Source organism: Brachionichthys hirsutus, unplaced genomic scaffold, assembly GCF_040956055.1.
Source record: "Brachionichthys hirsutus isolate HB-005 unplaced genomic scaffold, CSIRO-AGI_Bhir_v1 contig_718, whole genome shotgun sequence".
In the NCBI taxonomy this organism is placed as follows: Eukaryota; Metazoa; Chordata; class Actinopteri; order Lophiiformes; family Brachionichthyidae; genus Brachionichthys; species Brachionichthys hirsutus.
This window is the reverse complement of record NW_027180335.1, coordinates 469,820-495,959: the sequence shown is the minus strand read 5'-3', so window position 1 is coordinate 495,959 and position 26,140 is coordinate 469,820. Positions and strand designations below refer to the sequence as shown.

The 26,140-nt window shown below is 39.8% G+C and overlaps 1 protein-coding gene across 1 annotated transcript; it reads right to left on the bottom strand.

Moving 5' to 3' along the window:
• Positions 1-5: 5 nt before the first annotated feature.
• On the bottom strand, positions 6-26,140 carry LOC137913564 (electrogenic sodium bicarbonate cotransporter 1-like; the record flags this gene model as incomplete). Its single annotated transcript, XM_068757207.1, has 12 exons — positions 26,124-26,140; positions 21,861-21,934; positions 16,755-16,922; positions 9,783-9,918; positions 8,870-9,030; positions 7,911-8,090; positions 6,232-6,327; positions 4,931-5,007; positions 1,408-1,565; positions 997-1,084; positions 463-617; positions 6-27 (listed from the first exon to the last, which is right to left on the bottom strand). Coding segments are annotated over exons 1-12 (1,332 nt in total), but the record flags the coding sequence as incomplete, so codon positions are not given.

The window sequence follows — 26,140 nt, the reverse complement described above, 5'->3', positions numbered from 1 at the left end:
GAGTCCCCTCCAGCATACATGTTTTTCCTAAAATATGAAATGTTTTTAGCAAGAACGCCACTCCCTTCAACTTGAAATTTAATTCCATTTCAAGTAGTATTCCTACAAAGTTGTGCTTTTTTGCTTTTATTTTTAGTGCTTCGTTCGCTGAATCCTTTCACATACAGGTTTTACGCTGTTTCTGGGAGTTCTAATACTACAATAATGGCAGATTCATGAGCAGTCAGAATCTGTGTGAACTAAATTAATGTCTTTATTTGCAGTAACTGTCTGACTGTGTATTTATTGTAAGACAACTATGTATGCAAAATTAAATTATTTCCTCTTATGGAGGGGAAGCAGAGTCTGGAGGCACAACTTAGATTCCTGAATGTCTGCTATATTGATATACCAGTTGACATTTCTATCTACAAACAACAGGGCTAATTAATCATCACAGTAGAGAGGTAGACTTTTACAGACCTTTTGTCAGAGGAGGGGAGAGATTTGGGAGGCTCTATCCTGATAGCCGGATCCCACTCTCCGGGAGGAAGCACAATGACCTCATCCAGGAACTCGTCAATACCCGCTAGCAGGTCCTGTCTGTCCCTGGCTTTATATGCAATGTCACGAAACACCTGGAGGGAAAGACAGAGACAAGGGATATTCAGCATCGAAGAATTAACGTCTGAGATTAAGAAGGTCCTACCAAACAGGCATCAAAAACACAACATGAGTATAGAGATTATACTACTATTACTACTATAATAATATTGTAGAAAATGTTAACACAACAAATATTATAATAATAATAATAATAATCCTAAATATTAAACAAAACTTGGGCACAATTTTGTATCAATAATTTATTTAGAGATTACAGATTAATCTTTATATTATAGATTAAAATTCATACTATGGCAACAAATAATGAAATGAACTTGTTCTAAATAGAAGCAAAACATTAAGCAAACAGAGAAAAGTATCTCAGGCAATGTTTCTTAATGGGAGTCACACCTCATCCGACATCAGTGTGGCAATTGCTCTTCCAATCTCATGGTACGACTTGGCTTTGCCTTTGGGTCCAAGCAAGACAAACAAAAACCTGTGGATGCAAGAAAATTCAATTGAGTTGACTCCATAATGGATAAAACCTTCAAAGGGAATAATCCTATGATAATACGATATACAGTAACACTATATATATATTATACTATATAATATGAAATCACATTTGTGCTCATCAGGGTGAGCACAAATGAATACAAATATGACACTATTCAACATTGTGTATTTTCTATATTATTAGGTTTTTCCTTCCTCCAGATTTCTGGCAGTGCTTCAAGATCTAGATGTGTAGAATGTGTATGTGTGAGGTAGGGCTGCATCGAGGCAGCTGCACTGCCTTATGAGCCAGACGTCTGCTACCTTGTGGGAACAGGAACCTCTGTCAAGGCTCCCAGCATCACAGCTTGCTGCAGACGAACAAACGCCACAAATGGTGCATCCAGGAAGTCCACCTCCCCCACCAGTATGTTGGAGGCTTCGGCGTCTCTCGGCAACTTCTTCATGAACTTATTCCTTAGCTTTAATGCACAACGGAGAAGAATAGAGTAGGGCATTAAATGTTATGTTCACATCAGCAAGCTGCCCGGCACGGTACGCACTGAATAGAACAACCTATTTCAAACAGGACAATCCCATTCAGCTCAAATACCAAACCAGGCGGCTCCCATGCTGTCTAAGTGAGGCTGTATGTCTCGCTGTCATGGCCATGGTCAGACACCTGCTGAGTTCCACAGCGTCAACATTTCACCTCCAGGGGACATTCAAGTCCGCCGAGGAACTGTTTGAACAATGCAGTTCTTTTTATTCAACTCTTTTTCATAATTTAGGAACAGATTCAGAAACTTTGGCTTCAAAAATCTCCTTTTCTGTTTGGAATTCCGCTCTGAAAATGCATGAGCAAACAAATAACGTGGGTAAATTTGGACCCGAACAAGTGCATTTAACCTGTAGCTTTCTGATACCATGTCGATCGGGATTGGAGGAATAAAACGTATTTAGCCTATGAGCGGTGGCAAGTTGGTGTAGTGGTTAGCGCTGTTGCCTCACAGCAAGAAGGATGGATGGATGGATGGATGGATGGATGGCCCATGAGCCATCCATCCATGTCATTAAGACACTTTGTTCATGTGTCTTTTCTTCACTATTCTTATAGTACTGAAGTGTCTGTTATAAACTGCTGTGTTTTAGTACATCCTCCTGATACTCCTCATGAAATGCAAAATTCAAAGGAGACTGAACTCCATGTCATATGGTGTGTCTGACAGACAGAATAAAAAAATATAAACAATAAGCCTTGAAAATGTGATTTTAAGGTTAATCTGCAAGTTGGTCATCTTTTTCTTGCTGAAGTTCGGGGATATATTATCTTGAGATGGCTCATGTTTGATCCAGGAGCCGTAAATATATAAATATAATATATACAGTATTACAATCCCCCTTTCATGCCATAGTCATAACTGCTTTATAAGATGACTATAATAAAAAGTGGATGTTTGTGAACAAACATCATTCGTAATAAAAACTTCAAAGACAATGAATCATAAATATCTGGATAGAAAACAGATAAGGTAAAAGCAATGTGTTACACTTTAACAGAGAGGGCAGTCCCAGCCAGAGACGGTCCATCGGTCTTCAGAAGCCTGGATGTCACAAAGGGTTTACACGAATGGTGGTTTGAATTAGCTTTCAACAACACTTCAGCTTCAACGGTTCAGTTTCTTAGTTGATGGATTAGTTAAACCCAAACCAGAAAGGAGGCCTCCTGCTGAGGCTCCTCGTCCTCCATTACGCAAGACTGTTTGAGTAGCATAAAGTTTAAATGGTTACCTCCAAACGAAGGGAAGATTCTTCACCATCAAATAGCTGATGATAAACTGTCTGCACAAATGGGCATTTTTCACTCGATCAAACTCTTCATTGCCTTCTCAATGCAAAACCTTCTATAAACCAAACAATGGCGGTAAAAACAATAAAACAGGTAAAAGAAGAAAAAACCAAGCAGGGTAAACCCATTCAAGCTAATGAACTAAAAAGATTAAAGAGTTAACGATGACTCAGAGGTGGAGTTCTTACCCTAATAACCCTTTGTTGTTCTCTGACTTCAGTTCAGTGCTTTTCACTCTTGTATTATCACTCCCTGATAAAAGCACGTTTCTATACAAAGGGGTACTATCAATAAGACATAAAGCTTGTTCGTCAGATATAATCTCATCACCAGTGTTGCTTCTATTGCTCTTTTAGGATTCTGCTATTGTGCTTACAATACCACGATGACGATAACTGATCCTGTCCACAGAACGCTCTGATAGCAGAAGCAGTACGGCGAGTATTGGCTGATGGCAAATGTGGCTCTAAAGTAATCTGTGTGGGGATTTAAATTGGATTAGAACATGACCAACACTGTCTGGCGGCTGGTAAAGGACGCAACACATTAGTATAATGTATAGTACGAGATCAATACACAATAAGATGGAACAAAACTAAAGGAATGCAGCGATCGTGCACTGGCAGAGTCGCTGTCCACCTCTGAGGACTTGAGTCCCATAAACCAGTGGACTCCCCCTGGGAACATATACGCATATCCAATCAGAGTTTGTTGAGCTGCGTTGGCAAAGGTTTAGTCTGTAAATGATTGAGTTGAGAGTTCAAATCTGCCAATCCGCACCACGCTGCCCTCACACCCCACGTTCACCCCAATCTGTTCTTGTTCTGTTTGCGCCAGGCACAAATTCACTTGTCCATGTTTGACCTTGTACCTGAGAGGTCTTCCTCTAGCTAATATGCATTTTCAACAGTTTTCACCGGGGCTTTTTCTGTAGTGAAAAGCAGAAGGAAATCTTGTTTGCATTGTTATGTGGTTTAGCGGACATTGTAGCTACACAGACGTTACAGAGCATCAAACTTGCTGTGACTCTATGCATTTAAATAATGAAAGGGTGGTGGCAGAAAGATGTGGCAGATGTCTGCTAAAGATGTCAGTATTTACTATGCAGCTAATCTTATTACAACTTTAAATGATCTTCTCTGACACGTCTTCCAGCACCGTGGTATCATACATGTGGCCAGATTAGAAATGATCAAAGAGGAACCTTATTACTGATATTTATAGGCTGAGCCGGGGTGGAAACGTATCAGGAGATTGTTCTTCCTGTCCGGTTGTCTCTTTCTTACTGCATCTGTCCCACAGGAAGTCTTACTGGATCAGTCTGACCCAATTCTCGTCTCCAGGAGACGCCTGTTCTAAGATGGGACTAAATGAACAAACGGCTGCTGCTAATGCATTTATCTAAGTATTCCACTATTAAAAAGAAGTCGAACTGTCTGCTACAAAAAATCACTACAATGCCAGTTTTCTGAAAAAAGAAAGTGATTTGCAAAATGTGTTCTCCTGCTCATTCAGATTTCATGAAAAGTCTGTTTTCAGTGAGCAGTGATCCAGGAAGACGCTCTTCACCATCACAACTAAAATACCATGAAGTCCATACGTACAGTACTGCACTTTGCTGCTGCACTTTCAGAGCAACTGCTGCATCGAACTCTGTTCTGGAGCAGTGAGCTGCCACAGACTGGCTTCACAGTGGATGAAGTCAGGCTTGCATTTTAATTAACTTGGCAATAGTGACCTGCTTGTGTGTCCCAGTGCCCTTGAAGAAATGGATTACTGTATGTTGTGTGGTATATTTTAAACATTGGGGGGGGGAACAAAGGTACACAAACAGAAACATTTCACATTCATATTCCAATAAAGAAATTACAATTACTGCCCAACATAGTTCGATTGACTGATTATCTCAGCTGGAACACTGCAGGATTATTTTTTATATATATAAAATCAACACAACAAAAAACAGATTTCAACAGTTAAATGATCAGGACGACTCACCTGGTCTTTTTCCGGTTTGTCTGAAATGTCGACCAGGCTGCTGGAGTTTATGTTTCGGTGAGTTGTGGCCGGGCTACCTGTTAAAACGCATCAATCCAGAAGAGTTAAACCAGCTTCAACTTCAGCAGGATCTAAGAACTTAGTGTAAAAGAAGGAAGAGCAGAACCAGAGAGGAGACAGTGGCCCAGAAAGTTCGCTCCGGATGCAACACCGAGATATTAAGGAAACGGAAATCTTCATAGAAACCATGGAGAGAAACACAAACCGACGTCGTCATCGTCACTTAGCTGGAGCAGACTAAAAGGCCAATTCCTAATTACCTCTCCATTCAATTATTGTCAAAGCAAACATTTAGGTCAAACTGAAAAGGGCTCATTTGAAAAGGACAATAACTTGTTCTACATGAAATTCTATGGAAAATCTTGAATCGGAAACTATTACTATTCTATCTGAGATCAGACATTATCAGTTATTTTATAACTAGAATGTATTAGTAATATAATTTCTATGTAAGATATAAACCCAATATAATGCCATCATTGAGGCGTAGCTAAAGACAGATGCCAAAAAGCCGTCTTGAGCATCAATCCTAACTCTTTGGAATATCTGATCGTCTTCTCCATCTTTCTTCATCCTTCACATCAACATTCCACTAAGTGCTTTCATCATGTTTCATCCAGTGATTCTTCATCTGCTGACTGTGGGTTTTTTTTTCTTGTCATCTCCAGCCTGACAGATCTGACGGCACAAAGTGACCTTACTTCAGCCCGGAAGCTGTCAGCAATAAGAGACGGTCTCCAGAGGGGTCAGAGGGCGTAACTTCTGATGCCACTGTAGCCTTTCATTCATCTGCCCCCTGAGCATTGTGGGTAATAACATGTTTGTCAGTATGATGCAGCCAGTGTAAATGATGAAGAAATGTATAGTACTTAAAGTAATAAAGGGAATACACAACTAAATTCATTTTGAGCCACCTAAAAATATATCTACTACTCACTGGATGTACATCTAAGTATACTGTAGTTTGGTCAGAGCTACATTCAAACTGCAGCTGTGTTGTTTGATGTATGTGAATCTGCGCCAGCAACAAAAATATGCTGTCACATTTTTCACAGTTACGTGGATTTGCTCTGTCACACAAAGTAAGATACGGAATTATATAACAACTAACAGCAACTAACAGAAATGTAAATTTTTTGTCTGCTTAGTGTTGAGCCAATGAGAACTCATATTAAACACAGCGAAACTGACCAGTCTGACCAGGCTGCAGTGTAAATGTAGACTGGGCCAAGTCAACTTACTAAGCCAGTCCATGCTGGTGCTCGTTTGAGACTGCAAGTCCTCCATCGATATGTGACCTGACAGGCAAGTCAAAGAGTTCTGAAGAGGACTGCGAGCTTTTAGCAGCAGCAGCAGCAGGTTATCAAAGCCAATCCAACGAAGCAAGAAGAGGGACATGGAGGGGAAAGATGGCAAAAGAGTTGGTAGAAAAGTCCATTCAGCCAAAGCAAGATATAGTTTAGTAGAACAAAATCAAGTAAATCTGCAAAATGTCATTTAAATAGCATGCAAGCAATAAAGTGAGATGAGACTAAATCAGTGCACCATGGGTCACTGGACAGGAACACAAGGTGTCAAATCGTGTTGTGTGATGCACTTTATCCTTACGAACCTATAATAAATGAATGATTATTAGTGAAGCTCTTTATCGCAGTGCTGCGATCACGATACGTGATGAGTTGCTATTTGAGCACGCCAAAGCAGATCATAAATAAAGGGAGCTTTTCTTTTCACAGAGTCTTAAGCCCCTTTCATAAATCTAACAGCAGATAATAAAAGCCTTCACTTTCCAAAGACCCATGGCACTGAACAGTTAATTACACTGTCAACATTGAGTTAAGTTGTTATCGTGTTACAATCAAAGCAATGATACATGTTTGTATCACGGTAAGACGCCAATGTGCAATTAGGGCTGCCACGCTGCTCATGTTTGAAATCACTTTTAATGGCTTTGGCAATAGATTAATTATTCTAATCTACTTGCAGCGCGGTGCAGCTGCCTGAGGAAAATATGATGTCAAATTCATTTAAAAAAGGATTTGGTTAATGAGAATGCTTTTCTTTAAGCCACGCATGTTGAATATACCAACATACCAATATCTACATTCTTAATTTTCAGAACATTTGTTGAGTTTTATTTGCATAAATCATAATTCAGCCAGTAATTCAATGAAGCCCATTATGTATGATGAGATGGTATATAATGCTGTAAATAAAAGATTAAACGATTTAAATTAAGTGCGTGATGCTTCAATCTGGTAAACATTCAGCAAAATATAAGACAATTATTTTCATTCTAGCAGCTTTATATGATCATTTCTCTAGTTCACTATTAATCAAAGGCGTGGGTAAAGTAATATAATTTCTCGTGGCCCTGGACTTCTCTCACCAGTGTCATAGATTCATGCACCAATTGAATATGCCAGTGTTAAATATCACTGCTGAAGAGCAGACACAGTGTGTTCAAGATCTATTGAGGTTCGTGTATCTGTGAGTTAGTGCAGGAGAGTTCAGTGAGTACATTAATCGGGCATTTAATGAATAAAACACCAAACGTTTGTGATGAATTAGATAAAGATTGCCACAACTTTAGTCTCACTAGAGTGAAAGTAAAGTGCACAAATAATTAGTTTGTATTAGCATGTTCAAAATATTTTAGTATAGGGCTCACACTGTATAGTAAAGCTTCAGGTGGAAAAAAAAGTTTTCTTCATCTATTAAGCAGAAGCTAGTATTTATTTTTGACTAGAGGATAGCAGTGCGACTCAAAAACTAGAAACTCACTGTCTACCTCAGGTTCTAATTTAAGGCGTTCATGTCAGTCTGTAATTTAGTCTGTAATTTAGTTTTTTGTTCATCATCCTTCCTTCATCATTTAAAAAAAAAATAGAAGACTGCACCAAACTGGCATCAGCATTACCGGTCTCCTGGTTGGAAAACAGCCTACTTGCACCGGAGACCGTCTTTCCAATGTCAGCCAGAGAGCGCAGGTTGGACTTCTTGGTCTGGTGACGATGTTTTCGTAGAAGTGTGTACATCACTTTGTCCTTCAAGTCTGGTTTAAGCTGGCCGATCTCTATCTGGTTGTCAGTGATCATCTCTGGGGGTGTAGAGAGAGGGTTAGGGATAACATAGGGTCAAAAATAATCTCAAATCTCAATATATTTCGGTTTAGCCAGAGAATTCTTTTTTTTATATATATATTCAAAATGAACAATATCTTAATTAAAAAAAACATTGTTTTGATTTTTCTTGACACGTGAATCATAAAGACTCTCAGACCCCCCCCCCCCCCCCCCCCCCAATATGGAAAAACTACGAGACATTTGATGAAATTCTAACTTGTTGCAAAGCAAAATATGAATAATAGTTTTGCCATTTTTCAAATCATATTTTCATTCGGGTTGATATTTCCCCTTGATGTAGCATTTCAGCCAATTGGCTAAAGATAGAACAGTTCACTACAGATAAAGTATGAATTTCTTTGTGGGATATTATATATTATATTAAATCTACATACTGAATATGAGATTGTCTCTGTACGTTTTAATGTCAGGTATTGTACGAAGCAAGTGGCACCTTCAGGGTCATCCAGGGGTTTGGGAGCTCTGGCTAATCTTACATACTTTGACCTTAGTCTACTGCATCTCTTCAAATACCTAAAAGAGGAATTCTAAATTATAACTTTGTTCTGTCAAATGTTGCTTTATTTAGTAATTAGAATTAGAATTGAAAAACATGAACTTTATGCAGGAGATGAGGTGCAGACTCCACTTTCATTGCATATAAGTGAGTCAAACTGCATCTTACAGCAATGGACACAAAGGGGATGGGATTTGTCTTGTTCACGCCGTTGAATGGTGACCTGCAGCAACCTACCGACAACCTGAGTCAGAGACGAGGCTTCCATGTCCAGCATAATGGTGCCTTTCTCTATGCATGCACGCAGCTCAAAAAGGCTGTGCAAAGACAGCGTGGCCACATGGGGTTTACTCCAGCGTTCACCTCCTGCCTCGACCTTCTCCTCAAACTTGATCCACCTGTAGAGAAGAATAAGAGTGGAGTCGAGATTAATGTAACAATAATAATTATGAGTATTAGTATTATTAGTGTTGCATATTGTAGTTTGGCAAATCTTTACGCTGGATGTCATTCCTGATGCAACTCTCGACCTTCATCCGGGCTTGAGACCGGCACAAGGGAGAAACTGGCAATGCTACGTTAGCTCCTGCTAACCTCACTACCCGTATTACCCGTGAGGCTGCATTGTATTTCATTGTATTATATATATAAAGGAAATATTTTCAATCTTGCCCCTTTTTGGACCTTAAAAACAATGTCATGAAGAAATGATTTCCCACAGTGTCAATGCTAATTACTCTGATAATTGAGTCTAAAATTTCATTCATTCAGCCAACGGTGACTCAAGATGTAGATTTCATCTGTGCAGCTGAGTTTAGGATAACAATCAACTCATTTGGAGCCTAAAACACCAGCCAGAGGATCCAGCCTCCCTTTGAGAGCGCGTCACTCATCCACTGCTAATGATACGCAAACAATCATCCCATCCCACACAGGGTCATAGAGGTGAAACGCTCGCTTTTTAGGCTGCTCTTAAATCAGTGTGCATCGCCCACACATAGTAACATCGGAATAACTGATCTTAGAGTGCCAGCTGGAATGTTTCTTTTTGTTTTGTTTTTTTTGCTGGTGAAAATCTGAAATGTAAACCATTTCAACTCATTTAAATGTCATCATAAAAAATGTCATTTTTCACAGCAGCTGTCCTTACCTGGCCGTCTCCTTCCACTCCATCTCCTGTCCATCCACCGACAGAAGCTCATCCAGCTCAGTGAAAAGTTGCGGGGGTGGTGGGCCATCATCCTCCTCGCCGAGGATTAAGCGGATCCTCTCGGCTGCTGGGGAAACTGCGGAGAGAGGAAAGATACTCCGGTTCATAGGCTGGCAGTGATGCCCGTTGGGGAGACATTTGGACACCGACTTGGGCTCCTCAGCTGGACCATTCCAGCTGATCTCAGGAGGAGATGGAGGTGATGGAATTTTCACCATGACCTCCTCTTCTTGCTTCTCTGTGTCCTCTTCCTTTTCTTCTTTCGCCTCTTGGTTATTGTTGTCGGACATATTTCCGTTCCAAATGAACTGGCCTTGTGTTTGCCCCTCAAATCGCAGTCAGTAAGTGATGTAAGCTCAAAAAGTCTCAAACCCACAGCTCGATCCTCATTAAAATCTCTGGTGGAAGTGACAGTCACGCGAGGCAGCCTTGCTCCACCACTCTGTGAAGCAGGTGGGAGGCGGGGGCGATGGGGTTTAGGGGTCCCCTCAGTGACAGTCTCCCCACTGCTAGCCACATTTCTCCCTCTCTGCCCCCTCTGTTCCAACAGGCCTTCACCATTGGCACTCCAGCCTTGGCACGCTGCCTTGGAGTCCCTCATTAGAAATTAGGAAATGGTCCACAAACTTGCTTATCCTTTAGAAGAGGCTCAGCTTTCCTTCTCCAGTCCTCTCATTTGAATATTGAGAGAGTAGCACAATCAAGCCATACTTTTCCGTGCTTTTCCAACACGTTGTAGTTTAAGTCATCATCAATCATAGTTTAAGTTGACCCATAATCAGGCATGTTCAAAATAGAAGGAAATACTGTCAAGATGTCAAACATTTCCATAGAATCCCAGAGCAATCTGCTGTACTGTATTCTACTGTACTGTTATAGATGATAATTCATTAATGCTCTGGATTAAAGAGGAAGGATGATGATGATGATCCTGGACAAGAGGCGAGTTTCTGACTGAGCTTTCCTGTGCATCTTAAATGTAACCATTGACATATGTACAATACTAATTGATCTGTTATTTAAATAATTACAGGGGAGGTCATTGAGCAAACACTCTTTTTTCATAGTTGCCCTGGTGATAATATATATAAATATTACTTAAATTAAATAACATTACAAAATATCTGAAAAAAACAAGGAAGAATTAATTTGCAAGTTGCAAACAAATAGGTCATTGACAACATGTGAGGCATGAATTGAAACTGATCATCATGTCTATTTTCTACAAGTTACCACGGTTCCAATTAGCCTATTGATTGATTGATTCATTCTTTCATTCATTAAATGACTCGTTCATTTGGTTCATAGCAGGTGGAAAAAGATGCAAACTGTTTCTCGTAATTGTGTTTTCAGCAGCACAAAAACTAAAATAGTAGGTATGACGAGACAAGAGACCTTAAGATTAGTGGCTGGGGAGATAAACTGTCTGCTGGCGCACACACACAGAAGGTGCCACTAGCGTTAGTGACCACAACCTGCTTAATAACACCTTAGGCAGAATAATTTCCACATGCGTTTCACACATTTAGCTGACGCCTTATACACAGTGGTTTACTGAAATTACAGTAAACAGTTAAAACAAGGTTTAAATACCTATATGACCCAAACTACATGCAAACAATAGCAGGCAATGGAAGACAATATCACATCCTCAGGGATGAAGGCTCAGACCTGGCTACTGCTGTACTGCTGTAATATTATAATTGGAATAAACTGTTATTTCTTCCCTATGAAATCAAGGTAGACACATCCTGTGCAAAGAAACACATCATCTTGGTAGATACACAATTCGATACAAGATCAGCAACCCAATTTTGTTTGTTTGTATTTTACTACCACAGTAATTATATCTAAATTATACACTACTATAAATTAATAAGGGCGGCGTGGTGGTGTAGTGGTTAGCGCTGTCGCCTCGCAGTAAGAAGGCACCGGTTCAAAGCCCATCTGTGTGGCGTTTTGTATGTTTGTACGTGTCCGCGTGGGTTTTCTCCAGGTTCCTCTCAAATCCAAAAGCATGCAATTTAGATGAATTGATTCCTTCAAACTGTCCATAGTATGTGGGTGAGTGGATGTTTGTCTATGTGGCCCCCCCCCCGATGCGAGGGCGACGCGTCCAGGGTGTACACCCCGCCTCTCGCCCATAGCAAGCTTGGATAGGATCCAAGAAATCCGCAACCCACAAAGTGGTATTGACAATACAGTATTTTATAGTAAAGGAATCACTGAGAAAAGAAAGCCACAAAAAAAATAAGGTATTTCTCCTGTAAAGAAATACATTTGTTCACATTTAAAATAAAATAATAAAAAGATTTACATTCAAGGGAAAAATCAGTTCTGGATCTCCCTTCAGATTTTTAAAGCTAGATTTTTCCAGCTTTCTATGACAAAAAAACCATGTTGTTGATCTGTGCTAGCCAGGCTGGTAACAAGTCAAAGTAAAACTCCACTTAAGAAGTTGCTCAGAGAGGACAAAGGTGGGAGGTTGGGTGAGAGAGGTTAAGGGGTGAGGCTCAGTTCAACTTGAAAGCAAAGAGGGGTGAGAGAGAGCATGAAAAGGAAGGATAGAAATGAAAATCCCAACGTTCAAATGCAATTTCAAAGCTCTATGTGCTGTAGCCAAGAGCCATGGGCATACAAAGAAGACTTTGTCCAGGCAGCAGAGGCTCATGGGATAGGGGATGAGGAAGAATGCCTACTGCCCAGCAGAAAGTTTAGTGTGGCTGCCACTAAAGGCCTGTTTAGTCCCGCTCTTGACATGCATCCTACTCAAATAGCTTCCATCTCCTCTGACCTTTTTGAAAAACCCTGCACGGTAAATGGTTACATGGGATCTAATAGCATGGCCATTGTTTGTGACTGTAACGCAACGATAATGCATCCCTGTGTGGCCTCATTCAGAGCAAAGCCGGTACAGGAAATGCTTTTCATGCCTCACATTCAGTATGCAGGGCAGCTAGCACACAGAACAGGCAGCAGAACAGGGATTGGGCTGAGTGAAGAGTAACGGCCAGAGGCTGATTCACTGAAGGCTAAGGATTTGTACCAAGCACATCCAGTCCTGCTGTTTTGTTGTGACAGCTTAGGTGGACAGATTCTGGTGAGGATGTAACAAATACCAGCTGGGCGGACAAAGCCTCAAATGAAATGACTAGATACTGAGAATACGACCGACTGACCGACCAACAAAACAAACTTTACTGTCTGCGATGGTCATGAGTCATCATGAAATTATTAGGAAAACATATTTTAGTAATGTACTATGTATTCTCCTGTTACTTACGACTTATGTGATGCTTACCTTTAGTCAAGCTAAAACAGAACACAAATAGTTGCACAGATAAGGGTCGTCAACCGGCAGGCATGTCAGTTAATTGTAATGAACTGTAGCAATGCTTTGATATCACGAGCCAAGGTTAGACATGGATTGTATCAAATAGGACTGCTGTGGAAACAAAACAGTAAAGAGGAAGACAAACATTGTGTAATGAACTGAGAGAGACCAGGTCTCACAATCAGTAGCATGGTTTTGTGATGTCTAAATCTATCCTGATTCATTTTACCGGTAGTAATAATTTCACAAGTTACAGAAGTGCAGAAACTAAATAGTTAGTGAAAGACAGTTGTTCAATTAAAATGGTCTCATAGATTCTAATTCGAATAATTTCAGCTATTTTTTCTGAATGGAGAATGAGTGAAATTGACTTTGCATCTGGACATTTGTCTTGAGAGCAAGCTGCTCATAGGAAGGAGTTGCTTTCACTCATAAGAGCTGCAAAGTGGTTTTATCAAAGATAGGCACAATATAAATGATCAGAATCAATCGAGATTTTCAGAGCAACGCTGAGTTTGAGCAGATCACGTATTATTACATATGATTATATAAATTAAAGTGAGTAATTGTTAAAAGAACAGAGGTAAAATGCTTCAGCAGAAATGTGAAAACACAGTTCAAAGACCAAAACAGCAATCCATCAAACAGTTCAGTCTACATCAGGAAAATTTTAACTTACAAGACCAAAAGCACAAATAATGAAAAATTAGGATCCTTACTCTGACAATATTATAACTACATCAGAAAATGTGCTTAGCTGTTGGTAGCTTAAAATATGACGAGGAGAACTAAATGGGTAGTCACAAAAAAACAAGGATTTTAAAGGTAAACGTCAACCTTAAATTGAAAATTAACTAATCAGGTGAATAATATGTTCTTTTTAGCAATTTCCAGGGTCTCTTTCAATTTCCGGGATCCCGCAGTGCAGGTGGTTTTACACAGTCGTATATCGCTTGTATAAAAAACAGAATACATCACAGCAGTCTGAACCTGCTATTGCTTTGGGAACTTAAGCCCATTTTTATAAGAAGCAACTTTTGAAGTAATCTTTATAATCCACTTTTATAAAATACCTGGTCCAAATAAGATGAGGGAAAAAATATTCTCATCAAAAGGATCAGGGGTCAAATAGCTTTGCAGTCAACACGCATGTAGCCAGGACGATGCATTTACAATCCCTGCAGCGTCCATCTGACCAAACAAGAGGATTTTACTCCAGACAACAAGGACCTTCCCCTGGTGGTGGCCATGTTTCCCAGAGGGCAAATAACAGCAGGATATTAGGAATACTGCATGCCTGTCAGGTTTTGCATGACTGAAAATTGGAGATTTAGCTCTAAAAAATATTGCTCAATAACAGAGATTCTCTACATTACACAAATAGCTGAGTAAACAAATAAACAAACTCAGGTGGGGCTTTTTTTTAAAGCAAATGGTAGCCAAAGAGAAACAAAGCAGTGGAACCAAACTCTAACTTAAAAATCTAAATGTGTTTTTACCACTGACTATGACACTTATAATGGTGGGAGGTCCGGTATACGCTCAGCCTTCAACGCTCCTTCATAGCGACAGACTATAGTTTAACCCTGACAGGTCAGTAAGTTTAACAGGATATAGAAATGCATGATCTACAGATGCTCTCTCTAACCTCAGCCTATTGTGTTTTACTGTGTCTGACTCATTAGATTTGGTTTACAAGAGTGTTTGGTATTGAAATACTTGCCACCTCCTGTGCGATTAGGAAATGGTCCAGATGAGAATGTGTCTCATCTAAAGGCAACATCTGTCCCAGCACTCTGCAGGAGGGCGCGCCTTCCCGAGTGGAGTGATATTTTTCCTCTGGGAAATTTGTTCGTACTTTTTTTTTTTTTAATTAAAAAGGAGGAATCTCTGATGCTGATGATACGATGCTCAGAGAGACATATGTGTGTTGCGTCTTTTAGTCTCTGCCCTTATCCTTTTTATTTAGTTAGCAATGTCCCGTTTAGCAATGTTCAATGCATAAAGCACGCAGAGCTTGTAGCTTTTGTTTTTTTGAAAGAGATAACTGTCAACATAATGTTTAAGTGTACATAGCGGTTCACATTAAACCGTATATATACTGTACATAAATCTGTTTACATGCAATAAAGAAAATGACTCAGCCATTGTGCAACAAAAACGACTGGACTGTCTGCTCATTATTGGTGCCATACCATTTCGCTGTGCGCTTCGTTAATTCCATGACAGACCTTCCACCAAAACTCCACAGATAAACGCTCTTTCACCCATATGAACCAGCAGAATAGCTCCGTGTTGACTGTTCACAATACGTCAATGCTCGCGTTCTCCTGCCAATTTAGTCACATTTTCCACGAAAGGAAAATTGTCAATGTTTCTGTAAACAAACCACGGTGTCTAGTGTTTCACATTTTTTTCATCCTAACCTGTCTCCACCAAGTTATTTTCCGCCTTGACAGAAAAGTACTGAATTACAGATGTCACCTCTAAATTATCCATGATGTTCACATCAATAGCTGCTCACTGAAAGAATTACAGTTAAAGCTCAGCCAGGGTAATTTGATTGTTCCCTCATAAGGGAATAATACAACTGTCATTAAGTCGAACCGGAAATAGTGATGTAGTGAGTCATGTAGTTCAAAATACAGACAGCAGTTTCAGTCCTTCTAAATCAGGTGCAAACAAATGAACTGACAAGGTTGAAGAGTGACTGCAGTCCCGTTTACTTCCAGCAATTTGGGGAAAATGTCCCCAAATGCATTCTTCATAGCCCCACATTCATGATCCATTGCTTCTGCTGCGTAAACGGCATCCCTGCCAAATAACGTTGACCCTTTTGTTTAGAGTTCAATTTTCAAGATGGGTAACAAATACAGAATAGGTTTAAAAATTTCACCTGCATAGTACACATTTCAATGAACATTATCTAACACTTGAGGCATTATTGATGTTAATAGGGATTTCCTCTGATGTTGATTTAAATGTCATCGGTACACTTTAACATGGAAACAAAGCAGCGCTGGGCGGCTCTTCCTCATGTTAAGTCACTTCACCCAATGTAACTTTCCCTCCTGACTTTCCCTCTCAAGCTTTCCCTGAATTGTACAGAGGTCTTTGCAGCCGCGGATCGCCGCAGCTGTGCCTGATGGGATATCATACTTTACACTACAGCCAACAAAGAGCTGCCAGCCCTAACACATATAGATGCAAACACAACTGCACACACACACACACACAGACACACACACAAAGATTGATGTACTTATGTCTACAAGCGGGGACAAAAGCTCCGGATGGCATGCCCTTCATCGCTGCACTTAACAGGCTCGCATCAGGACGGGTACGATTACATCTGAGCAGTCATTGCTTCAAATGTGAATTCACTCTGCTCTGTCAAAGGTGACTTGTCACGCAGCAGGGCATGCATGACCATTTCTGGCAACTAACTGCACTCAGCAATGTTTATGGGGGGGTCATCAGGGATCACAAGCTCTTCTTTTCTGAAAAAAGAGAGCGGCCTCTGGCAGAGATAGACATGGGCACTAACATGCCTTGACGTGGGCTCAGTCAGAACTTACTTAGAGGCTTGAGGATGCTGTTGCTGGCCTCATCATTGTTTTCGGTGTCTGACTTGTCAGTCTCTGTCAATCTTTCCTTTCTGTCCTTGTGGCCGGTTCTCCGACGGTGACGCCTCCTGCGCCGATAGCTCTTGGGCACATGCACACCAATGTAGATGGTATGGTGACCTGTAAAAAGCCAAAACACAGATTAAGTCTCATTGCATTAGCCCTTTTTTACATTTGATGCACCTGAAATTTGTGGCTGGCATCAAAATGTGAGATCATGACATGGCCGTATCACCGCAAAATAAGTATAAAATGCTCTAAATGACCATTAGATAAACATGACCACGTGCCCATTGAGTCAAACAACAAATATTTTCACGTCCTAAAGACACCACATTTTAGCATGGATGGGTGTAAGGGTTGTCAAAAGTAGAACATGAGAATTAAAATACCAAAACTGCCTGAGTGTCTTTGTCCATGCTATGCAAGATGGCACAGTACCAACAGGACGTGCAGTTTTACATGCAGTTGGGTAGTTTAAGGACAATGAGGGCACATGAACTATACACTATACTGTTTGGTAATAACATCTTATTCATTTCAGATGTTGTGGAAACAGTGGAAGTATACATTTAAAGCCGAGCTAAACTGCTGCAGTTTCAAATGCAGCACAGTTTGCAAATGTCTCACAATCAAGATAAAATTGAGTGTTAGTTACGTTCGTGCTTTCAAAGCATCAATGCAACCATTTAGTGTGGACAGTGTAGAAGATGCAGAATAAAAGTGTGGCGTGGCTTTACTTATGAAACCTCTCTCATCTCCTCTTGTCCTTGCCATGGTGTAGTAATTATTGGCACCAGTTCTGGCAGTTCTATGTGCTTTTCTTGACTATTCTGCTCGTGAATACTTTTGTTTTCATTTATTTTGCATAAGGAACCCTTGCTGAGATACTAGGTTCAGACCTTGGTCTCTCCAGTTGAAACACAGGCAAGGTTCTTGAATTTGATAAGTGGTACATGAGTAACGGACTATAAGTTTGCATCAGTATTCCTGCTGTGTAAGCAATCAAGTGGTATCTTTTTACAGTCTGTAAGAAAAAGTCTGCTCGTTAAAAGTATGATTTGGGGTAAAACGACATGTTATTTAAACATGCTATATGCCAATATAGCTTTTGTCTTCCCCCAGTAGCTTAAAAAAGGGACCCTCTGGTTAGCATGATGAATGAATTATGAATGTCAAATCTCCAAGAGGTTCAATTTGAACTCGCAACTTCAGCCACATTCTTGCGACCAAACTTGTATCATTGTTAAAGTGATGAAAACTACTAAAGAGATGAGTCCCGATGAAACAGAAGGCTCTATGCAATCATTGTCAATATTCATGTTTAGGAACAAGTGGAGTAGCGTTGAGCCAAGCACTGCTCATGACCCAACAGGAAACCGCCGAGCGCCTCTACACAAACAACAATGAGATCTCTTGAGACAGAACGCGGACCACAATGCCTTGCTTTTTAAGGGTTCATCAAAATTCACTGACACCGATGGTTCAGCATACCAAACTAAGGGCAGAGCATCAAAAACAAGAACTGAAAGGAAAGATTTTTAAATTAATTGGTGCTGTCCGTGTTAATGCTCACAATGAAACTGAAAATCAAAATGCATTAATGCAAATTAATCTAATTGAAAAGTTCCATAACAAATTTCCTCCCCCCAATCCCAGCGCAGTAACATAATGACTGCAGAAACGTGTATCGAATGGCACATTTCATTTAAAAAGTAACCTTCTCCATGGAAGTTTGGATAAAAGCAATGTTGTGTGCTGAAGTGAGAGAAGTGAAGTGAAGCTAATGGTACACAAACAAACACAGTTTGTCTGATTGAACCGAGGTGGAGAAACAGACTTATATACTGTAAGTTTCATAAGTCTGCCATGAGAAATTCATTTACTTAAAGAATCTAAAAAAGATTACAAACATGAGTTGATATCAAATAATTAATGCATGTTTTCTGCATTTCCTCCGCTCCAAACCTTTGACTGGTACTTCAAAAATATTAGTATTTCAAGAAACATCAGAAACCTCCTTGTCTTTACAATGATATTATTGTTCCCAGCTCTTCGCTTCAGATTTCTATTTACCGTATTGTGGTACTATGAATAATGTGTCAAAATATTTAAATAAATAAATAAATAAACCAGAAAACTATGTTTCACTATTTTCATAGATTACTAATTGATACTTCTCGTAACTACAGATACGTCAAAGAATGTGCTCTCTAATTTCCTTTTATCAGAAATAAACTCAGTCCTTATGGGTTTAAACAAGCGTACATAAATGCCAACTACTCTTTGTTTTGACTTTTACCTTCAGGGACAGCAATAATGAAGAGAACAGACACAGACAGACAAAAATAACACACTGCCTTTAAGCCTAAGAGATGAGCAATAAAGCAGGTCAGAAGACATTTGCACAGTGTGAACAACAATTACAGCGGAAGAGCGAGAATAGGAATAGAGTGACAGAAGAGATGGAATACAATACAGTCAAGTAAAGGGAGCTCGAATGGAAGCTTTGCACACATGCCAGAGCAACAACTTCCTCTTCTTCTTTGTGTGGGAGAAGAACTTATTTTGGAGCTGCCTGCAAGAACAAACTGAGTGCTATAAAATCCTTGCTTCTGCAGGAAGGTTTGCTTAGCTCATTAGATTTCAGGGGAGAAGTAACACCATGGCCAGTTTCCCCAGTAACCATGCCAGTGGCACTTCACCAGATCAGTGAGGAGGGTGGCAGCATGCCACGCAACACTGACAACATTCTAAAAAACAGCTTTAAAGTATATATACTGTTGGATTTGGGTGGGAAAGACTTTGAAAGGGGTTTTCTTTTGTTAGAAAAAAAATATGAATCTAGCGTCTTCCAAACTGTAACAGGCAACATCCTGAAACTTAGAATTTCCCAGTGGAATGTCAAGACAAATCTCTTAAACACATCTTATGTGAGTGTTTTTTTGACTACAACCTGAGGCTGAATAAATCAATCATCTGTCCTGAGAAATGAATCCCTGATGCTGAGTCAACATGCTAAATTAATTTCTCGAGTGGCACCAGGACTTTCAACGGAAACAAGACCGCAAGGGCTTTTTTGAAATGCTCCTCTTAGACAGGATGTTTGACTGTATTTGTACTGTAATACATGCTACTGTTTGACTGTACTTGTACTCTAACATTCTATCTAATAAATATATTCATCATCATCACCAGCACAGATTAATCAGTGTCAGGAAATAAAGATAATTTCATTGGGCCAAAAGCTCCACTTACAGAATTCTATCTCGTTTTACAAAATGACAAATCTCTGTGTGTTCTTTTTTTATCAGTCGGCCTTCGAATCGGACACTTTGCTGAGTCAGCAGAAGAGAGGAGACGGCGCTCAGAGCAGACTCCTTAAAGTCAGCAGGCGAAGAGAACACATGCAGATACAGCTGAGATGCTGCTAACACGCAGGAAGTCACAAAGATCAAGCAGGGCTCAAGCTAAGGGGACACCTGGCTAAATGTTGACATCACTGAGGGGCACTGCTGCCTGCATGTCCCTGTTTACTCTTCTTTCACGTGCAACCAAGTTACTTGATCATTTAAGCCAGTGTCTTCACATTTACGAAATAGTTTACATTTTTATTTTACTTGCCTTGATTCGTCATTATTCAAATCACAATTCCTAAAACTTGCAATATTTTATACTTTTGGATAATTCTGTGAAGACACTTTTACCGCTTGCTTAAGAAATCTGCTGCATCAGCTCTGCATTAATTTTGGTTCATGGCAAGGCAGTTTGATCGGAGAGGTCTGCTCAGCATTTTCTTGTACAGATAATGCAATTTTGAAAAAGACAACACAGACTTTATGAAGATGGCTTCACACTGACAGATCCATGCTGTACAGGAATGAATGTGACCCAGTGGTTAACTAAACTAGTGAGGCCTTTTTCCTTTTTTTCGACCACATTATGGAACTTCATGTACACGACCATTTGTGTAGCAGTTCTCCCATTTCAGAGAAATTAAAGTCGTTTTTCAACCAAGAACAAACAAAACAAAAAAGACTTGAAATCATCATCACTCAAAGGCAGGTGCTTTAACCATTTTTAATGCTTCCACCAGAATGGCCGAAACAAAACATGAGCTTCTTGGATAGTATTGGCTTCATGCCAGACCCTTTAATCTGGTGGAATAGTGCCAAGACAACTGTGATGATGGTGCTACAGTACTCAGCAAGTAAACCTAAACCTGAACCTAAACGTGCTCCTGGCAACAGGAAAGAGCAAAAGCATGCATCCATCACTGAATTCATTTGAAAGCAGCCGGTTCTATAAGAAAGCAGCGCATTTTAGACAGTTTGTAAGGACAGGCTACAGTTGGCATTAATAAAGCTGGCAAAATGAGAAACATTGGACGCATCAACAAAAAGAAAAATACTTCAAAGGCAATTTCAGGTTGTCATTCGGAAGAGATGTAATATAAACCGCTAATTTCTTTCAAAACAATATTTAATTTAAAATAAAATGACAAAACTCAACCTTACTGTGTATTTCAACCTTTCAGTGTATTTGCTGGATAGTTCCTGATGGAACATTTGGAAACATGGCAATACAAATTATAAATGAACAGATATTTTAGAACTGGCTGACCGAAAGGCTTTCTTTGCATTCTCTTTGTTGTCCTGTACGTCTTTGAAGGACTAGTGAGGTAAACACAGTTTCACATGCTTTGGGTTCCAAATCTTTCTTTTGCCAGCTCAACTTCATGGGTGGGCATCACAGTGCAATATGCAAACTGTAAAAGTTTTAATCATGGTCTTCCGGTTTCTCTCAAGGAGTGGCTTTATTTATGATGGGGAACGTTCAGAAAAATTTAGATCTTTAGGAAATATGAATATTCCCAATTTTTAAAAAATAAAAAATAAATAAAATAGGCTTTCAGGATTTTCTTGAAAAATGAGTCTCAAAACACTGAATAATTCAGAAATTATTACAAATAAAATAAAATAAAACCTTGGAAAAAATACACACCATGTTGTTTTTAAGAAAACAAACAAATAAGTGTACAGAAACAGATAAACTTACCCTCCACCTCCTCCTCGTCACATATGTGCTTAAGTAAGGACGCCCCCCGGTCGAGCACCGCCTCGTCCTCCATCCTGTAGTAGTAAAAAAGGAAGAAAGACTGCTCACACTTTTCTTCCAGCGACAACGTGGAGCCATAGCGCCTTGGCTCGTTCACCTGCAGTAGGTTAGGACTGGGGGTCAGTCTATTGCTGCTGGCGGCACTCATCTCCACCCATCAAATACTCATTGACAGACACACTACGTTACTACCCTGCAGGTTTGAGGTAGCGCCTTAAATGACAAGTTCTCAGCAGGTAAACCACCCTCAGCTGTGAGAAAGTGTACCGTGCAGAGCGTGCAGTCGCTGGGTAAGACGTAATGGATTTAATCTGGCGGAGGCGTGTGAGGGAGAGGACAGGAAGTCTCTGCTAATTGAGTCTGATGGTCAGAGTGGTTCTGCTCATGTGTAGAAAACCAAAGAGATTTGAGCCCTTCTAAATCTAAATCTGAATCTGGTTCTACTTTTGCCTCACTTATTGGACACCGAGTGATGGCATTGAGTTTTTATTATGGGTAAATAAATAATCAAGAAAGAAAAGGTAGGTTTGTGTCTCATCGGTCTCACACCCACTACAAAGCCTCTCCATCTGGTCAGTCAGAAACAAGTGGGGCATCACATGTCTGTCTACTCATCCGCCCTTACAGGATTACGTTGGCTTTACCTACGTGACAAGATACTCACAAGCCCATGGCAGGCTGCCACGCCTGAGCCCCACCCCCCCCCCCCCCCCCCACCCCCCGCCCCCGCCCTAAACAATGCCACACACATTCATCCTCACCTTATTCTGCTGCCCAGAGAATGTGAAAAAATATTTCGAATGTATCGCTCAGACTGGATCAGCGGCCAAATGAGGACAGTAAAGTATGCGCTCCAAGTCAGCTACTTGTTTCTTAGGTGGCTGCAACGAAATCAATTGCAAGTCCTTTACACATACAGCAAGTTTTAGTACTTACCGGTAGATTAAAACATAAAACATGCATATTCATGCACAGACCCGTTTAAAGCATGACATTTAAAAACTATGTCACATCACTTTGGTTTTTGTTGCGAAGCAATCACAACAGTTTTTTAAGAGAATACTTCAGGATAATTAGCACAATTTTAATATTAGCAATAATACAGGAAGGAAGGGGGAGAGGTAGTACTTAGTTTACTGTAGTATGGATTGGAATGTTAATTATGAGCTATAATAATTGTGTGGTTTCATATTTGGTTTATTATTTTATTTTGTCACTGTGACCAGTGTAGATTAAATATACATTTAATATTATATATGATATAATACTTTCAACAGAGTTTTCCCAATAATTCCTTTCTAGGTCAAAATGGAGTGGATAACATGGTGCCTAGCTGGCTTGGACAGTAAGGTCTCTGAGGTCAAAGGTCAGGACCAGAACAATTGCTCTGCAGCTGAGCAGGATTCCGCCTTCGGTCCAGCAACAGAAGACATTCCCTGCCTACTGCATCATGCTGCATAATCTTCATGTGTTATTTTTCAGAGAAGGGCTTGTCCACACTTAAACTAACATGGACATACGCTGAAATAGTTTTTGTCCAAATTAAAAAGACACTAATGGCTATAACAATTTATCATTTTAGGTCAAGGGGGGAGGGATGAAGCCTACCCCACCTGACCTGGGTGAGAGACAGTGTCTCTCTTGGACAGCTCACCAGTTCAGTGCAGGGCTGACACTTAGAGAGGCAAACACAACCACTGACCTACTGGTATATATTACAGTCCATTACTGCTGTGACTTCAAATACCTTTTCTCCAAAGCTGGACTTATACCTTCTACATATTCTTTCCTGAAGGTCAAAAATAAAACATGCTACTTAGAATTATTATTTTATTACGAAGGTTTTATTTCATAAGTTTGAGGTACGACGTGTACAACAGACTCAAAAGCATTCAAACAAGAAATTCATTAATCCAGTTCTAGCTTTGATGAGCAGCTCTGTCGGCTCTGGCTCGGCTTGCGCTCCAGCCACAGTTAGAGGCCGGTTTAATCGCTGGACTTCAACCAGTTTCCCTGCTGATGCCAGCCTTCCTACTTCCTACATTGCCACCTATAGAACAATCATGAGAATAACAGGCAAAACTACACCCAACACAGGAAGTAACCCTAAATTTATAAATCTACTCACAGTGTTGCGTTTGAATTTGAAACTACAAAATGAATTACTCAATTGAATTGATTGTTGATAGATTTTTGCCATATTATAAAAGCAATGCATGTAAATTAACACAAATGAAACAGGTTAACCAAAAGGAACGAAAAACATGTGCAAAATACTGTCCTTTGAATGCTCTGCAGATCCTAGCAAGGGGTTATATTTTACAGCAAAAATGAACAACCCAGAAATTCACTGTGCCACAACATACACATGAATACAAATAAACTCGAATAATTCCATGACATCAAAAGGTGTCCATGGACAGTTACTTTTAGGTACTTTTAGTCGTCTGCGTCTGTCAACAGTGACACTGACTAAAACAATTGCTACACAATACTTGCTTAGGACCTGTGTCTCACTGTTACTTGGAATTTGTAAAAATGTTGAAAACTAATAAGTTTGACCACCAAAGCAAAATGTTTCAGTTTTTTTAAAACATAATAAACATCTAACAACATAGTAATAAATAATTTAATGTTAGGACATTTGACAATTGACTAAAAAAATGGACCAAGGAATGCAAAATTATAGAATATATGTACATTTGACAGTGGAATTTTCCCTTAATTATTTTCCAAATATTTATTTCTCTTTATGATCAATAGATAATACTTCAAATAACCTTATTATAAGCTTTCCAACCAATCAAAACTGGAGAGTCTGTTACTTTGCACTCTTCATTGTATATTAGCTGTTATCTGTCACCTCACAGATAGCCTATCAGTCTCCCTGTCCTTTCAGGCCCTACACTAATCTGCATAGCCTACACACTATCTGTTCAGCGAGAGTGTGTTCTGTACCTGAGCTGATGCACCTGGCTAGTGTGTGTCCACAGCAAGGAGACAGCCTGAAGGCATCCAGACTACGTTATGGCATGAAGAATCTGTTGCAGTCATTGCGTGAGACATGCATACACGTATTTAATATCCTGCCCTCCAGTTAAGCAAAGTAAAATCCCTCAAGCAATAAAGGCAAAACATCATCAGATTAGATTTCCCTGAACATTAAAGGGTGTCTGCACGCAATAAAAAGGACATTGTTCTTGTGGACGCCTCGCCACTCAGTTTTCGTCTGACAGTAGATTTCAAATTCAAATCTTTGTTTCTCTGAAAATGTGAAACAAACCACAAACAAGTTTGAATGAATAATGAAAGAGGCCATATGATGAAACAAAATGAAGAATTCAGCAGGGATTTTAATGACCTGGAATTTGATACTGAGCGATAATGATTCCTGAATATTTAATATCTGCTTTTTATTGCATTTTGAACCTCTGTGCAGCACTGCAATCGCTGATATCAGCATCAATGGTGCTACTACAGGTTCAAACGTTCACACCAAGCACCTGTTCAGTGAAAAACCATTCTTAACATGCACAACAGCTAGACGACTAAATTACAACAAACTTCTGTTGACGTTTTTAGCGGCCATCAGCAAAGGCAAGATTTGTACTATTACTGGATTTAAAATAATTAAATAATAGCAATTTAAAAAAAATCTATCAAATTTGCCCGTTTTTCCCCTAAAACACCTTTAGTACAGTCACATTTCTAGTCTGTGAGCTCATCAGAGCAAAAAAAAAAAATGTGTTGTGGTTACCATCACAAAATTGTACCTGAGTCTGTTTCCTTCAGGGCTTGGCTCACTTCAAAGCAATTACATGTTTGTTATTGTCTTCATGATTAAACTTTAAAATGTAATGTCCTTCGGGAGATTTTGTTAACTGTTAACCCAGACAGAATGCAAGCAACTCCCAATCACGTCAGATGTGCTTTAAATTTTACCTAAATGACACCAGCGTCTTCTACAACCCACGCAGGCTGCAAGTAGTGCACGAAAGCATACACTTAATATGTTTGGCAGTCAGAGCACATGCACAGCAAAGCACTTTGTCCTGAAGTGCACTTGATCTGCAATCATTTTTACACTTATGAGCACTGGTGGTTGTTTTGGGGCGCGTCCATAAATAGCTGATTCATTCCATTTATCTAAGGTTAAGTTGCTCTGCAGGTAGTGAAGAGCACCGTGAAGTTGAAGTCACTTACTTCTTGTTCGCGCTCAT